At 42.3% G+C, this 17,086-nt stretch overlaps 1 protein-coding gene across 1 annotated transcript; it reads left to right on the top strand.

Annotated features, from left to right (window-relative positions):
- Positions 1-1,111: 1,111 nt before the first annotated feature.
- On the top strand, positions 1,112-16,094 carry slc6a13 (solute carrier family 6 member 13). Its single transcript, XM_068602525.1, has 15 exons — positions 1,112-1,233; positions 6,308-6,508; positions 7,232-7,366; positions 7,918-8,058; positions 8,577-8,658; positions 8,927-9,059; positions 10,029-10,163; positions 11,887-11,990; positions 12,090-12,214; positions 12,695-12,807; positions 13,028-13,165; positions 14,082-14,184; positions 14,561-14,661; positions 14,813-14,983; positions 15,295-16,094. The coding sequence occupies exons 1-15, from the start codon at positions 1,227-1,229 to the stop codon at positions 15,457-15,459; spliced, it is 1,854 nt and encodes a 617-aa protein (XP_068458626.1). The 5' UTR covers positions 1,112-1,226; the 3' UTR covers positions 15,460-16,094.
- The last annotated feature ends 992 nt before the right edge of the window (positions 16,095-17,086 follow it).

Genomic DNA, 17,086 nt, shown 5'->3' with positions numbered 1-17,086 from the left:
ACGTGTCTGTGTCTTGAATTATAAGTTGACTTGAGGTGGAGGCGGAGGAGGGGGGGGGGGGGGGGGGGTGGGGGGGGGTTACACAAAAAAAAGACCTCACCCTGAAGATTTCAAACAGGAAAAGCAGAAGCACATCACCACCCCCCCCTCGTCCCCGTCCCCACCTCCATTATGACCCTCTGGATCGTGACCTTCTATAACAAATGCCTTGAACCGGGCCACTCTGGACCCCTGCGGTGGGAAAATGTTCTGAATGGGCTACTGGGTCTGTGGGGGGAATAAAGACTCTTTTCCGGGGGCTGAATTAAGGATGTGTTTTGGAGAAGGGGCTTCGTGAAGCAAGAGAGATGTTTTAATTACACTCGGGGAGAGAAGACCATTTAAATATTGTAAATAAAATGCACACACAGGGTTTGAAGTTGCATTTCATTGTCTTTAAGAGGAGACATTCAGGCGAATGTAATAAAAAAATAACTGATAAATGTCACCATCGAACTTCCCCAGTTGATTTTTTTCTAGAATGTATTGTTTAAATATGCAAATGTGGCATTGTTTAATCAAATATGAGCTCATTTCCGTCAGAAATCAATTCAGGTTTGAGAGTTTGAGAAAAGTCATTTTGAAAAAAAAAGGGAATTAAATTATTCTAAAGATCTATTGATTTTGCAAGAAATGTAGGTTTGCAATCTTTTGCAAACCTACCTCAGACATATTTGATCTTTGCACAGTGTGCACACACACACACACACACACACATGTGTGCATAAGATAAGATACCGTACTCCTTTATTATCCACGCCTGTGATATATGCAATCTGATGGGTTACTTAAACACAAGTGTGTGTGTCCCCCCCCTCCCCCCACCTCATGCTCCCTGGCTGCTCTCTGGACAGAAAGGCCCTGGGAGAATGTGTGTGTCGAAAGGTTACGCAATCAGCCCGCCACACTGAGACAGCACAGACCTCTAGTGTGCTGTGGAGAGTGAGCGTGTGAGTGTGTGTGTGTGTGTGTGTGTGTGTGTGTGCGTGTGTGTGTTTGTGTGTGGGGTGTCTGAATGGAGTTGGATAAAGGAAGGGGGGGTCTTCAAAGAGGGGCAACTCAGAGGGAAAATCTCACTGCGGGCTGCTCCAAAGATTTCAGTCTGTCAGATCTTTGCCCATCCATGAATGTTGTAGAGTGAAACCTGAACCGGCAGCAGGCCCCTATTTGGTGGCCCTCTCAACATTATGAAAGGTGAGTGCCTTTGGTTGTTGATCATGTGATTAGATGGTTTCCCTCTGTTTGGTTTGGCTGTTTATGAGATGTCTAGTTAGAATTAGTTCGGCCTTTAATAGTTTCTTTGAGCAAGAAACCGCACATGGTTTTGTCCTGCGCGTGTTCTACGCAGCACACTTCACTCCAAGCTGAGAACAAACGGGACATAATGTGTTTTAATACAAGAGATGCTCGTATGGAAAGTAATTCATCCTCAGTACTTAGGTTAATGAGCAGCTGGTGGGGATGATGATGACAGAGAAATGTGCCTATTCATGCACCGGTATCAGTCCAGGACACCCACAGCTTGCTGCTTTCTCCCACTGGCTGGGCTACTTGTGGAACGCCGTGTTCATCACAGTGGAGTACACCATTGTTACCACTCCTGAAAGGTTATTTCCTCTTTTTAAATCGTCCTTGATTCACTCTTACTCTTTCCACGGCTTTAGCGGGTGGCACAGTTGGTGTTGCCGAAGGGCAAAGCCGGGCGGCCTGTGGTCGATTGTGGTGGATCAGTCCGGCCCACGATGCCCGGGACTATTTCTCTGTACCTGTCCGCCTCTGAAAATAAATGATCTGTCAGAGAAAATGGCTTCTATAGAGCTTCACAATGTGAAACATGGATATTGTTATGCCATCAAAGATATCTGATTACACCATCTATTTGAGACATGTGACACTTAAAGCATTATGATAGGAAAATAAAAAAGATGAGGCTCAAAGTCAAAGTAATTGCTTTAGTCATAGTTCCAAAAAATTTGCCATTTTTATTCTGAGCTTATGTGTTGCCTTTGTTATGTGTTATTTTGCACCAATCAGATGTATCTCTCCTATATGCAGTTATGCATTACGCAATCGTGTTTAGAAGAGGAACCAATATTTCATATCTGCAGACTTTTGTGCCCCCGTAATGATGTTAATATTAAAGTTTAGAACCATGCTAATGTCTGACTGATCTACCAGTGCACTCTTTCAGTAATTTTCCACTATCAGTGTGGACTCTACTTATCTCAGTTGAGGTCACTCACACTGGCTTCTGATTTGTATAAATTCTGTACAAGGATCGGTTCAAGTTAATCACAACAATTACACGGCTCCGATGTGAAAGGGGTCTCTCTTAATGACGGACCCGCATCACCCGACTTTGCATTTTCCTGGAGCTCATCTTTCAGCACATTGTTTTGTTTTTGTGGCCCTCAACCGTCCTGAGATCCCTCTCAACGCTCCCATCTACCTTCCATCCAGCCACAGCAAAAAGTTAAGTATTCAACCGTCTTAATTGGGGACAGCAAGGAACTGACTCGAGTAAAAACGACCAGATGTCTGATGTACATCAGAGTTATTTGTGGCATCTTAATCGCTGCGTGCCACAAGACTAAAAAATACAAGCTAAAAGATGGAGGTATAGATTTTTTAGGGGGCCAAATAAATATCTTATTGAGTTGCTTTATTAGCCAGAGGAGACTGTGGATCAGTGGTGGAGCAGCGTCGTCCTTCACAGGCCGAGCCTACGGTGTGTGAATGGGTATGAATGAGTTTTGATAGGCTGGTGGCACCTCGCATGGCAGCCCCTCCTGCCATTTACATCAGTGTATGAATGGGTGAAGTACAAGTCCATTAACCATCATAGGAGATGTAGGATCCATTGAGCTTGATAAACTAGGCATAGACTAAAGTTTTGGATGTCTTGGTCTCTGCTGCTTTGTTCTAGACAATTTAAAAAAATAATATTTCTCCTTTCAGTCCCCTGGAAGTGTAACGCTAAACCACTGTAGTTACCCTTTAGGCTTAGAGCAATGTCCCAAATGCCCCAAAAGGCAAGGCAGTAGCATCAACATCTTTGATGTCATGCGGCTGCTTCAAGAGGAAATCTTTCCATGTGTAGGTGGAAACTACATGTAGGATTTGTAGCCTCTAAAGCTGTGTGTGGCTCCACCAGGTGGTCTGGAAAGTGAAGCCAAAGAGGAAGCGCATTTAACTTGTATTCTTTCTCAGAGCCAGTAGGGGGATTGAACATAAGTTTGATTATATAGAAGTCTACGATAAAAAAATGACCCTATTTCTCTCTCTATATATTTTTTACCTTAGTAAACATTTGAAACATGTTTTTATGGTCTCAATCGGTTATTTCACGTCTCATTTCGAGTAAAATAGATGAGAAAGCGTCTGCTAAAGTGCATGACAAACTTCAACCCTTTCACAGTGTGTTTTCAGTTTATGAAAGTTAACAGTGATCGCTTTGGTCGGCTGAAAATATCTTATTCAAACGTTCGGTTGTACGGAGCTCCACCCTCCGCCAAGATGGCGACGGACAAACTCAAAGCTTGAAAACGCCAGTTCACAAACCAACAGGTGATGTCGTCAGGTTTCAAAATAAAAGATAGTTAGTTAGTGGATCACTCGTAGTCTGTGTGGCTCAACACAGCTTGAGGCTGCTCGCAGGATAACACATTGAATTACATTTTTTTTCAAACAGTTGGATGCCGACACCCTTTTTTGTAAATGCCAATGTTGCCGTTTTATTCTTCATCCATCTTCATACGATATTTAAATTAAAACTGTCCATTGTGCGTCCGACAAGTTCAGTGCCAAACCGGCGGAGTGGCCTTCTGTTACAAGCACAAAACAGAGGACTCAGTCGCCTGTAAGTGAGCCACACATTCATCCAGTCATTCAATGGGTCAGTCTGTCAGTCACTTGCTCAGTCAGGCCACCGCTTTTCAGAGAGAGAGAGAGAGAGGTGAAGTTGGCGCAGGTTTCCTGGGATAAAGCTCCGCTCTGGCTCGATGAGGCAATTCACGGCCTTGGCATATTTTCTCACCACAGTGTGCCTCTTCTCTTACGCTCTACATAAGCATGTATGTTTGAAAACCTATTTCAGCCTGACTAAGCGACTATAAATAAGGCCCAAATTTAGTCTCACCTATTAAAAGAACTGTGTTCAAAGTGAGCTATTTGGCTGGCGCGTTCCGCTTCCCAGCATCCACAAAAGAAAGTGTGGAGAAAAAAAAGTGAGGTAAACTGTGATCTGGCTGCAAAGCCAGTGTAGGATTCTCATTTGCCAGCGCGGAGCTGTGTAGGGGCTCCTCGGCTTTTGTTGCGCCGAGCCTTCATTCCCACCGAGTACCTTCTGAAAACAAGGGGGCTCTATTTTTACCTCAGGCCACAATTTGGCACCAATGCTGCAGATTTTTGGCTCCAAAAAACGGGGTCCAGCCTCCAACCCCATGCACACAGCACACACAGAGTCACAGTTGTGCTTCACCTCTGCCCTTTTCTTCTTCTTCTTCTTCTTCTATTTTTTTTTTTTGTGTTGCCAGTGGGAGCACATTCCCTAAGGTGTCTTCACACAGGGCTTCTGGCTAAAAGTGATTTCCATCCCCTGTGTGGTTGATCCGAACTCCCGTGGGACCGGGGGCCACACACGCAGCATGTCACGCGTGTTGTCTTTGTGTTTGACATGTGAAAGATAAATGGAAAGGAAGGAGGTTTCATGGCATGTATTCTTGCCAGTGAATTAGCTTGAGCATGTCTCCTGCAGACTGATGACCGGTCCGTCTGAATTTGGAGTGCAACGGCGATCGTGATGTGCCTGAGAGAGAGAGAGAGAGAGAGAGAGAGAGACAGAGAGAGAGAGGGAGAGAGAGAGAGAGAGTAACAGAGGGGCTGGTGAGGGGCCTGTTAATGCAAGCTGACAGGAGTGAGCACAGTCAGTGAGTTGTCTGTTTCCTCCACAGAGAGGGATTCTTTCAGCGGCACCGGCCCCTAAACAGGGTCTGGCCAAGGGCTTGACTAACGTCTAGCGTGGTCACGTAACATCAAGCCATTACTGACCTCCTCCAACACAGGAAGAGCGGTGACATGCGTTATGGAGGAGCTCAGGTTAACAAAAACAGGCATATTTGGCTCATCACTTGCACGGTGGGAATTCTCCTTGAGAATTCTCCGAGGTTCCTTCTTCTCCCTCCAAGCACACTTAATCTTCCTAAGATCCCTTTTACAGTTGGCCCAATTAAAGCAAACTGTGAAGTCCCTTCAGGACTACTTCGAGCCATTTTAAGTTGGTTCTGTTTTGCACTGGGATCCAATGAGGGGGTTTAAGCACTTGAGTAATAGGTTTGGCTTTGAGAGGCAAGACTGTCTGCTGCTTTTTGAATTTGCTGGCCCTTTTTTAATGGTTGTGATTATAGGGTTAGTGGGCAAATTGTGTTCATTTAAATCATTTTGAATGTTAAAGTGTAGAAACATAAACACCTGTCATAGAAATGTGTTTCCATACCCCATTTTCTCCCAGATTTATAGAGTTTGACTTAATCTTTTTGGACTTTTTGGACTGTGAAAAAGGCAGAGGGTCAGTGTAATCATGTTGTTATGGTCTATTTGTCATGGTGATTCAGATCATGAGAGTTTAGTCTTTGACCCTATTTGAGTTTGAACTTAATGCTGGACACAGACAGCATAGTGGTGTTTTAAAAAAAGCTCTTTTATTGCCACAGGGATGAGAATATGAGACGAATAGCTGCTGAGAATGGGAATCCAGGATCCAACAGGGAAGAGACGAAGCTGATAATGAAAGGAAGCAGGGAGGGCAGGCGATGCTGACAGGCAGGCGAATAGTGAACCTGAGGCACAGGATACACGATACAAACAATACTGAATATGGGCCTTTCATGTGCATACGACGCAGTGTGGAGACAACAGCCTGAAGAGCATGGAGGATATACTCATACTGCATGTCACTGAGCTGATGAGAAGCAAGTGTGAGGAGTGTGATGAGCAGATCAGCACAAGGAGAAAGAGAAACTCATAACCATTACTTTACATTTGCCATATTGTGATTCAAACTCTTCGTTTGACATCAACGTCAGTGATTTCATGTGTTTCTTCGCTTCTCAGATAAAGAAGAAAGTTAAAGTTAACTAATTAAAACTAAACGCTTGTGTCTTTAACTCTTTGTCAAAGGGACTTGCCTCTGAAAAAAAACAACGCAATCAGATCTATCTCGCCCTTCTTTGTAATTTGTATTTATTTCTCGACCTCTCCGATCAAACAGGGGACACGGAGGACATGTCCAAAAGGGAGCCCTCCAACGGGCACAGCAGGCCCCTGGACATCGTGCCCAGTACAGAGGAGAAGCTGACAGAGCGGGGTCAGTGGGGCAACAAGATCGAGTTCGTTCTGTCAGTGGCTGGAGAAATTATAGGCCTGGGAAATGTCTGGCGTTTCCCCTACCTGTGTTATAAGAATGGAGGAGGTGAGTGCTGGAATGACTTATATGTGGCCAGGATATGTAATATTCAGTTATTGGGAATTCTTTACCGTTTTTATTGCTGTTGTATTACTGTTTATTAATCATAGTGCTTTTTTTTTTTTTTACATTTTACTATGTTTCTTGCACTTTACCCCCTTTGCTGTAATCCTGCAAATTTCCTCACTTATCTTATCTTCAACAACAACACAAAAAAGGCTTGTGCATTTAGTCATCAAGGCTATTCCACCACAGAAACACAAGGCCTCCAGAAATTCCATCTTTGCATTTTGTCGTTTGTTCAGCAAAATGCAGCTTCTGATAGCAGACGGGGTCTGGATTGGTTTAGCAGGAGATAATACACGGGGTTAATATGTAATCTATTTCAAGGCGATCCATTGATCAAAGACAAGACGGGTCATGGTTCACCGAAAATAGGAAAAGAGCCGGGCTCATTTGGGTTGCCAGTTAACTGATGTCAGAGGATCAGTGAAAAATAATAAAACGATGCAATCTTGCATCTTTAAAGTCCCATAAGAAGTCAAATTGTTTGATTCTGGCAACTAGATGGACAATTTCTGATTTATTGTACCAGCATGCTATCTGCATGACTTTGTATCATGACCATAGATACAATACGATGCTTTAAATTCCAACAATTTAGCAGCGAGCGGCCATTGCTACCCGTTGCATGGGTTGACTGCTCCTTTTCTCTGTGTGTTTAAACAGGTGCCTTCTTCATACCATACCTCATCTTCCTGTTTGCTTGTGGCATCCCGGTCTTCTTCCTGGAGACGTCTCTGGGTCAGTTCACCAGCGAGGGAGGCGTCACCTGCTGGAGGAAAATCTGCCCCTTGTTTGAAGGTAATCCAAAATATAAGTTAATGGATATTTAAAAACACTCTTCAGCACTAAGACTAAGTCTCAAAGTCTTCAGCCAAGGACTTCAAGTGCCGTGCCTCCTTTTCGTTCACATTACGTGCATTTGCACAGTATGTGTGTGACTTTGGACCATCAGCATGGCGTGTAACCAGCATGTAACCAGTGTGAATGTGTACATGTACACGTGGGATGGGATGAATGACGATGTTAAGGACGGGCAAGCAACCAACACCGTCTAATGTTCCATTATTTTTCTGCCTTCCACTATGTCAACAATCAGACATAATCATAAACTCACACAGGATGACAGCCGGTAAACTGTTGGAACAAGAGTTTTACCCCAAAAATGGTGCCTGGTACAGTTTAAGCTGGATCTGATTTACTGTACTCTGAAGCAGTCATTCAATAAGGTCGCATGCGGTGACTTAAAGATGGATGGAATCAAGTTGTTTCCCGGGTTAAACTGTGCCTTAAATTCCCCTTTTTTTTACAATTCAGTCCTAACCTTGATGTGTTTTTTTGTTTTCTTCCAGGAGTGGGTTACGCCACCCAGGTGATCGCTGGCCTGCTTAACATCTACTACATCGTTGTGTTGGCCTGGGCCCTCTTCTATCTGTCCAACTCCTTCACCTGGGATCTGCCCTGGTCCTCCTGCAACAACACCTGGAACACAGGTGAGCCGCAGGACCACATGCCCAAAAAAAAACAAACCTGTGCTTCCGCCAGACACCTACACTCTTGTGTGTGTGGTCATTAATCAGGTGTAGCCACGTATCCATCATGGAGATCTGAAGGAAACCATTTTAGCGTTTTAGTCAGTTTTCCTCTGTCACTATCAACAGGTTAACATTTGAATTTGTCCAATACTTTACTGGTTTATGATGAAATACCTCCATTAACTCCAACTGAACTTTGTGCAGTGCTAATTAGGATGCGTTAGCATGTTAACACCCCACACTTAGATGCTAAACCTTCATATGTGTGCATTAAACACCTTGGCATGGCCCCTTCAACATTTCATTCATTTCTAGTTGCATTTTATCCGAAGGGAGCGAATGTCCCGGCACCGTTTCACTGCTCCGGCTCAGTGGTGGCATTGTTTCTCTTGCCTGTGTGTAACTTGGAAACCTCAGAGAAAGCTTGGATTTCTTCACATGGATTGAATGTCTTTCTGTCTTTTCTTTCATTCAAGATTCTTGTATGGCATTTCAGAGGGGGAATAGCTCCATCAATCACCATGAGAACACCACCTCTCCTGTCATTGAGTTCTGGGAGTAAGTGACTTTCTGTTTGCCCATGTCCTCGAACGGCCTTATAGGCGCCAACAAGCTCACCAAATATTCAACTTCAATCTTGTTTTCCATCCTGTTGTGTGCATGATTGTCAGAACGGATGCAACTTTTGTTCCTGCTTCTGGGTTTGAATTTGTTATAGACCCATAGCTTCTTTAATTATAATTCCAGCTAAAGCATATTTCTAACGCTTTGTCTTATTTGTGTGTGTGTGTGTGTGTGTGTGTGTGTGTGTGTGTGTGTGCTCCAGGCGAAGAGTCCTGAGAATTTCCTCAGGTATTCATCACATTGGCACTCTGAACGGGGACCTGGTTATCTGCCTGGCCGTTGCATGGGTCATTTGCTACTTCTGCATCTGGAAGGGCATCAAGTCGACTGGCAAGGTGAAACCTCTCCCTTTATCACCACTCACCACAGATAAATATTCACCAAGCGGGAGAAAAAGTATGGAAGCCCATTTCCGCCACAAACAAAAAAATTACGACCAAAAAAAATAAGACAAAGAAAAAAAAAAAAACGTTGCCTTTTTTCAAGTCAATGAAAAAAAGGCAACATTTTTTTTATTTTTTTTGGTCCTATACTTTTTTTTTTTGGTCATATAATTTTTTTATTTTGGGTCCTATACATTTTTTTTTGGGGAGGGGCGGGGAGTCCTAATTATTATTATTTATTTTTTTTGTCCTAATTTTTTTTTTTTGTGTTGGAAATGGGCTTCAATAAAAATAGTATTTGAGTACCTCTGATTTACTTTGATACACGCTCACTGTGTGGTGAGGTCTTCCTAAAACATCCACTCACTCACACACACATTGTTCATAGTAGCAGAAGGAATCAAACTTGCCATAACTGGACAGCAAGTGCAACAAAAGTGTTCATGCACTTAGATTGCCACCGACTGAACCTCAAACCTCATCAACTATAAATCGAGAACAGCGGTTCTCAAGCGCGTAAGATTTGTAAAAAAAAAATCTATTTAAAATTAGCATCCATTCAAAAACCCTTTAAAAATACTTATTTAATAAATATTTGATCAAATATATAGGTAGATAACAAAATATTCCCTCAATCCAGATAGTTCCTCTACAGTAGTAATGTAAGTTCATGAACTGAATTTGATATATTCTAAAGTATATCAGACACTGATGGCACAATGCACATTAAAAAAAATGTTCAACCAAAAATGCTTTGCGCCGGTTAGGGGGTACATGATCTAGAGCACCAAACGTACATAAGTTGTGTAGAACCCTTCGAGACATTGTCACCGATTTTAACACAATATAACATTTCACATCTTAGGAAGAATGTCTCATTGCGATAAGTCTGATGAGGAGTTGCTGCTCTTCCTCCTGCAGGTGGTTTACTTCACAGCGACCTTCCCTTACGCCATGCTGGTGATCCTGCTGATCCGAGGGGTCACCCTGCCAGGAGCCTTCACCGGGATCCACTTCTACCTCTACCCCGACCTGGACCGCCTGTCTGACCCGCAGGTACGCTGCCAATGCGCTCGCTTCACACACCCCAAAAGCTCGTACATGTGCAGATGCAACTGTGAGAGACACAATGTCACGTCGACCAGCATTTTGATTATTTATTCCTATTAAACATTTTACAGTGTTGCCTGTGATAGTCAGCCCAAGAGAACTCCCCAGTTCCCTGTGAAAGTGGTTTGTTAAATTGGGACCATGTGGAGGATGTTGCTATGATCGTGATTGGTTGTGTTTAGGCATTGAAAGCTTTTTATTGAGAACATGTTGCTCAGAATATGAGATTTATTTGTTTCATTTGTTTACATCTTGTCTGGATGTGATTGCTCAGAAAAAAAAGACACTATCAGTAATTAGGTCGGAAGCAAATCCCGTTTTCTTTGGTGTCAAACACGTTCAGCATCCGTCCACTCGGACGAGCGCCTGAAGCAACAACGTCACATTACTTCAAACAAGACTTCAAAGCAGACATCGGGTGCTCATTTCCAGTTTAATATTTGTATTGTAGGTTTCTACTAGAACACATTTACACGCTTTAGGGTTAAAAAAAAAGTCTTTCTTTTTCTCACACTGTCTATCTGAATATGCCTGTTTTCACCTCCGGTCACAAACATCAACGGTTTTGTGTTGCGAGGCGACCGCTTGTTTACTTCCTGTCGGCTGTAGTTACTCACATACACTGCAACTCAAAATAAATGGATTCACTTTTTTTTACGTTCAAAATAGTAAAAAAAAAACTTCAAGGGTCATTTCTATATGTATTGCTTTGTTTAATTGTGACATCACAACTGTATTGTGTCGCCCTTTACGCCTTAACCCTGACCCCTAATCCTATTTATAGTTTGAGTTGTGTTTAGAGGTTGTACATTGGGATTGTATATTATTGTAGCTCTGTTTTATATGTTTAATTAGATTTTTTACCGCCTCACTTTTTACAATTTGGGACCTTTTATCAGTTTGCAATGCTGCCACACATTTGTCTCGAGGGGACCGTGTCATTTAATAACGGTTCGAGCAGAATGTCCAAGACGTATTCACTGCTGAAGGAAATTGGGACTGGTGCAGGCAGGGACTCTACAATTTCCCATTAGATTGAACAACCAGTGTGAAAACCTAAAAAAAAAAAAAAGGGGGGCCCTCTTAAATCCCTCTCAGGGCTCTGGGGATGAATACGAGCCCCAGTGTGTGCAGAGCAAGACAAGCTGGGCTGGTGGGATCGGTGCCTTGGGAACACCTGCCTTTGTGCGATGTTGTGTCCAGAGCTTGTGTTGTTGGTTTGATCCCCAGTCAATCAGATCTTCAGCGCTGGCTGCCAGCTATCTGAAAACATGCCCCAGTGCTCTGGAAAGCACTTTACCAGAATGGCGAGGCATAAAGACGGACCTCATTTGAATGTTGAAGTGCGAGTGAGTGTACAAAGAGAGGGTGGAAAAGTGCTGCACTTTATGCCGTCGGAGAGACAGGGGCGCATAAATAATAGGCCCCGCTGAGTGGCTGATGTCAGGATGGAGGAGGGTTGAATGCCGGAGTTTAGTAGATGCATCGGGTTGTTCAATTGTTGTTAAAAAGAGATCAGATGGCGTAAGCGGAGATATAGCTATTCATAACATACTCGTTATGATGAGTTCATAGGAGGCTGTGTGAGGAGGTCTGTGGTTACTCTGCATGTGACAGCTGATGCAGCTCAGTTATGTACTGGCGTTGATCGGTCCTATTTTATCCAAAGGTATGGATGGATGCTGGAACTCAGATCTTCTTCTCCTACGCCATCTGCCTGGGTTGCCTCACCGCCCTGGGAAGCTACAACAAATACAACAACAACTGCTACAGGTGAGGACGGACATGATTTAGACCACGTTGGCTTTATCAGCACACACAGTTCCTAATCATTGCCTTCCCTGTGTGTTTTTTTTGTCTTTTTTCTTCCAGGGATTGCTTGTACCTGTGTTTCCTGAACAGTGGTACCAGTTTCATGGCAGGATTCGCCATCTTCTCCATCCTGGGCTTCATGTCCTACGAGCAGAACGTTCCCATCTCAGAAGTGGCTGAATCTGGTTGGTTTTCCTCGTCCTGCTTTTGTTTTATTGGGAAATTTACTTTATTGTGCCAATATGTTGACTCGTCTCTTTTTCAATCTTTAACCAACGGATGACACTGTGCATACAAAAACTGAATATTTGCATGCAACAGTTGAATGTTTATTAATGAAGACGTCTTCATAGAACAGGATCCTTCAGTCATGTTATATTTTGTTGTTTCATTTCATTAATTTAAAGAAAGGCCCTCTCGTTATGTGCTTGAGTGTTATGTGTCATTCTCAGGATCCCAAAAAAGATAACTTGAAATTGGAAATTGATAAGATAAGAACCAGAACAGACGTAAGCTAAAGCTCCCGCTGGAATTAACTAACTCATTTCTGCCTATATGGTTTTAATGATACTGATGATATACTTCCACAGTGTGCACGTAAGCGAGGGCGACCAGAAAGGGTGACTTTGATGAGAAAAATGACATTCAAATTCTGTCCGACTCAGGTCCGGGTCTGGCCTTCATAGCCTATCCTCGTGCTGTGTCCATGATGCCTTTCTCCCCTCTGTGGGCCTGCTGCTTCTTCATCATGATTGTCTTCCTGGGGCTGGACAGTCAAGTGAGACCACCACACACACACACACACACACACACACACACACACAATAGAGATGAGTGAGAAAAAGACATTTCGGTATCATCATTCATCACGCATACGTGCACAGATCCGCTTTAAATGTGTCGTTTGCTTGGTAGTTTTTTGGCGATAGCTCGGCAGCACACATGCAGAAACAAACATGCATGCACTCATGTATACAAATATGTATTTCTTTGATCAGTTTGTGTGTGTGGAGAGCCTGGTGACAGCCATGGTGGACATGTATCCCGCCACCTTCCGGCGCAAAAACCGCAGGGAGCTCTTCATCTTGGCAGTGGCTGTGGTGTCCTTCCTCTTGGGGCTCATCATGCTGACAGAGGTTGGTCTCAGTGACCCCACTTCATCAGGTTTTTACAGAAAAAGAGTGCAGAATACAATGTCATCTTGCTTTAAACCCCTGGTTTATGTGCAAAAGCTTTTCACTCCTTTTTCAACATCGTTTTGAGCTCGGCCTCGCTGGATAGTCGTTGGGTTGATGTAGCTTCTGTGGGGGTTTGTCTTCTGTTTGTTGGCAGTTATTTGTGTTTAATTATGTTTTCGTTTTATTTCTTTTCGAGTTCGTGGGACGCTGCCTTGGTCTATTCTTATTTTTCTTTATTATTATTTTTTTTTCTTTAGGTCACCGGTTAAACCAAATATCTGGTTGCATCTTGCTCGTATTTGCCTTTTAAGGTCTCTGTGGCAAACACATATTTTAATGAAGACTTTTTTTAATATATATATTTTTATTCAAATTTAGTTTTTTTAATCAATAGACAAGAGACAATACATAGTGTAAACAGTGAGATACAAGCCAGCAAAACATCACAGTCATGCTGTGTGTGTATGTGTGTGTGTGTGTGTGTGCGTGTGTGTGTGTTTTTGAGATAGAAGAAAAAACAAAGTACATCGGTAAAGGCAGATTTATATGTATGCATGCATGCATTTTTTTTATATTAATAGGATGGGTGGTGTCATATTTGTAAAATAGTGAAGACCATTCGTCTTTCAATGAGACTTCCACAGCATCTTGGTGACATCCCTCAGTTCCTTGTTCCTGTGCAGTTCTTTGTGTCGTTTTAAATATAGTCGTCTTCACAAAAATAATTGCTATGTAACGCTCTGCAGATGTGTCTTCAAGCACAAAATGAATGAGTGGCTTCAACAATATGAGTTTTTCCCCTCATAATTTGACAGCGTGGGGGGTTTTCTTTGTGCTGGTTTATCGGGTTACAAACCCATGTCTGTCTCCACAGGGCGGCATGTACGTCTTCCAGCTCTTTGACTACTACGCGGCCAGTGGGATGTGCCTGCTCTTCGTGGCCGTTTTTGAGACGGTTTGCATCGCTTGGGTTTATGGTGAGGAGTTGTGTTGGGCCGGCTGTTTGGGAAGGCACAAATGGGGTATTTAAGAGACAAAGGCTTTATTCTCACAAGGCACTATTCATCCCAGTGCACACTGCCCTCCGCATTCAGCCAATCGCTAAGAATTAACACATTCCAGCCAAAGAGTGTTCTGGGTCTTGTTTAAGTCAGTTGGTTTATTTGGGGAATAAAGTCAAGAATACGAATATTAATTAAATCCCAAGAAACTAGCTTATTGTATGCAAAGCAAATCTCCTCTTTTTGTTAATCGTGGCTGTTATTAACGTTTCCTTTGTCACACAAATGATTGTTCAATATTGATGTCATGTTTCCTCCCCATTTTTCGCCTCATCTCTCTCCCCGGTGACAGGTGCCGACCGTTTCTATGACAACATAGAGGACATGATTGGTTATCGGCCCAGCCCTGTCATCAAGTACTGCTGGCTGTTCTTCACCCCTGCAACATGCATGGTGGGTGTCAAGCTCATGTTCATCACACTCTCCTAAAACAAGAGCAGCCTCTGCTGGCCAACGGTGGAACTACAAGGACGTCAATGAAGTTAAAGTTCACGGGGTTTTTTTATCCGCTTTTAGACTTACGAAAGTATCCGTCTGTTTTCAGGGAACGTTTGCGTTTGCCTTGATCAAGTACTCGCCTCTGAAGTACAACAATGAATACGTATACCCGTGGTGGGCCAATGGGATAGGCTGGATCCTGGCCCTGTCGTCCATGCTGTGTATTCCTCTCTGGATAGCAGTGAAACTGTACTCCACCCCGGGAACATTGAGAGAGGTGAGTTTCTATAAGGTCTAAATATAGCAGTTATCTTAGATTGTTTAAAAGAAGAGGAATCATAAGCAGCATTATTGTGATCTAGTTCTAGTAGGTAAGGCGTTATACAACCGTAATAATGTTTTCTGATTTTCTGCTGCCATGTGTTGCATTACTGATCTTGAGTAATCTCTTCAATGATGTCACAGATTACAATCTTGATTAGATGACTGATGAAGGTTTTTCTGAAACATCTGGTTTGAAAATAGTCAGACAATACCGGAGCACGTTTTCTTTCCGCCGTTGAATACATTGCTTTTGTTTTCCCCCAGCGCCTCGTTCTCCTGACCACTCCTTCCACGAAGTTGCCGAAGACGAAGCAGGAACAGGAGAAGCTGCTGGCCCTCTTCGCCGCCGAAGGCGACAGCCTCCACCAGGAGTCCCCTCCCACGAAGGACGGCTACTTCCCCGTTGACGACAAGGAGTCTCACTGCTAGACACTCGAGGGTTGGAATCAGAGCCTTGGGGTCAAAAGGTCACTCCTCAGCTTTCACACTCTGTCCGGCCCCATCCCAACTCTCTCCGCAATACCTCACCAGACAAGTTATCATCTCAGGATGTAAGATTTTCTAATGAAAACAAATCCTACAAAACAATACTAATAACCAATGCTTCACAATTCAATAATTGATTTTAAAATGTATATTTAGCTGAACTGACCACAACTCAACTCAATGAAGCTTTGTTCTTCTTGTGTTTGTTTTCAGATTAATGTTATAATGCTCATTTATTCAGTGTGTTTATTTATTTTGCTGAACATTGCAGATTTGCATGAATATGTCTCGTGCTTTTTTTTCTATGTTCTGACTATTGACATGATTTTTAATTTAGTCTCTTTTGTCTTATCTCTAATGGATTGAATTGTATGGAATTAAAATGTAAAGTGCCTGAAGGAGACAGTTGTGCCATTTAGATAATATGAGCAGGGCAGGCTGGTTGATCTCTCTTTCTGCTTTATATTAAAGGACTTTAGCATGAATTTATGTAGATGTTTGAAAGTGTTTATGGTCCTGTATTGCTGATAGAGAATACTTTTACAACTTTAACTTTTTTATGCTAAAATGATTTTTTATGGCTGAATAAAAAATACATTTATTTGAAATTTGACTTTGTGTTTATATATTGTTTGCGGCGTGATGTTTATAATTGTAGGAAATAAAACATTAATGTAAAATAGAAAATACTTTATATTTTGTAATATTTGTGGTGTTATTGATTAACACATACTAGTCTGTTTCTTTAAGCTTTAATTTCCTTTGAAAACATATTTTAAGATATGGCTGTGTTAAGCGTTGTTAAGTTAGTGCAATTACATTTAACATTTTGTCAGTGATTTTTGTAAAAATATGTATAACTGTAATATAAACAATACAATTTAGTATATGTCTAAACTCTACCATCCAACAACATAGTTGCTTTTTTATTTCCTGATTATTACAACATATTATCTAAACTTGTTAGTTATGATATACCCTAATTAATAATCTCGCTCACAAATTGCCACCTAATATGCAACTTTAATATATTCGCCATGCAGTTCTATGGATATAATAGTTCAAGGTCCATCAAACTAGTTAACGTCGGGCCAACGAAGTACACAAAATAAGTACACATTTGGGTGTACTTATTTTCTCTTCCCTGTCCCTCTCGTCTTCAAGAAAGTAATTTCACTTCCCATTTATGGTATGACAAGTGTTGATACTCTATTGTCGCTACTCTCAGTGCTGTTGTTCTCCCTTTCATCACAATTTAAAAGGATTTAAGGAGGCGTAAAAGTCTCTATTCTGCAACTCTTTGAAGACGAGAGATGATTCTTCGGCAAGACAACACCGAACTCCACCAACTTAGAAAACAAGAAGTGATGGGTGGATCGCTTCTTGTCAAAGGAGCAGCTCCTACAAGATAGTTAACAGACTGAATTGGTTTTAGATTACAAAGAAAAACAATGATTAACACTTTATCGAAAAACTATGCAGTGAAAATAGCACAGAAATGGGAGCCATGAGAAAAAGAGAATCAGGAACGTGGTGCTGTCTGTCAACTGATATGACACATTTAAAGACG

The sequence above is a fragment of the Clinocottus analis genome, unplaced genomic scaffold (genome assembly GCF_023055335.1).
Source record: "Clinocottus analis isolate CAN_PGR_092001 unplaced genomic scaffold, fCliAna1.0.p SCAF_6, whole genome shotgun sequence".
NCBI classification, from domain to species: domain Eukaryota; kingdom Metazoa; phylum Chordata; class Actinopteri; order Perciformes; family Cottidae; genus Clinocottus; species Clinocottus analis.
The sequence above is the reverse complement of the archived record's forward strand: the minus strand, read 5'-3'. Positions and strand labels throughout refer to the sequence as shown.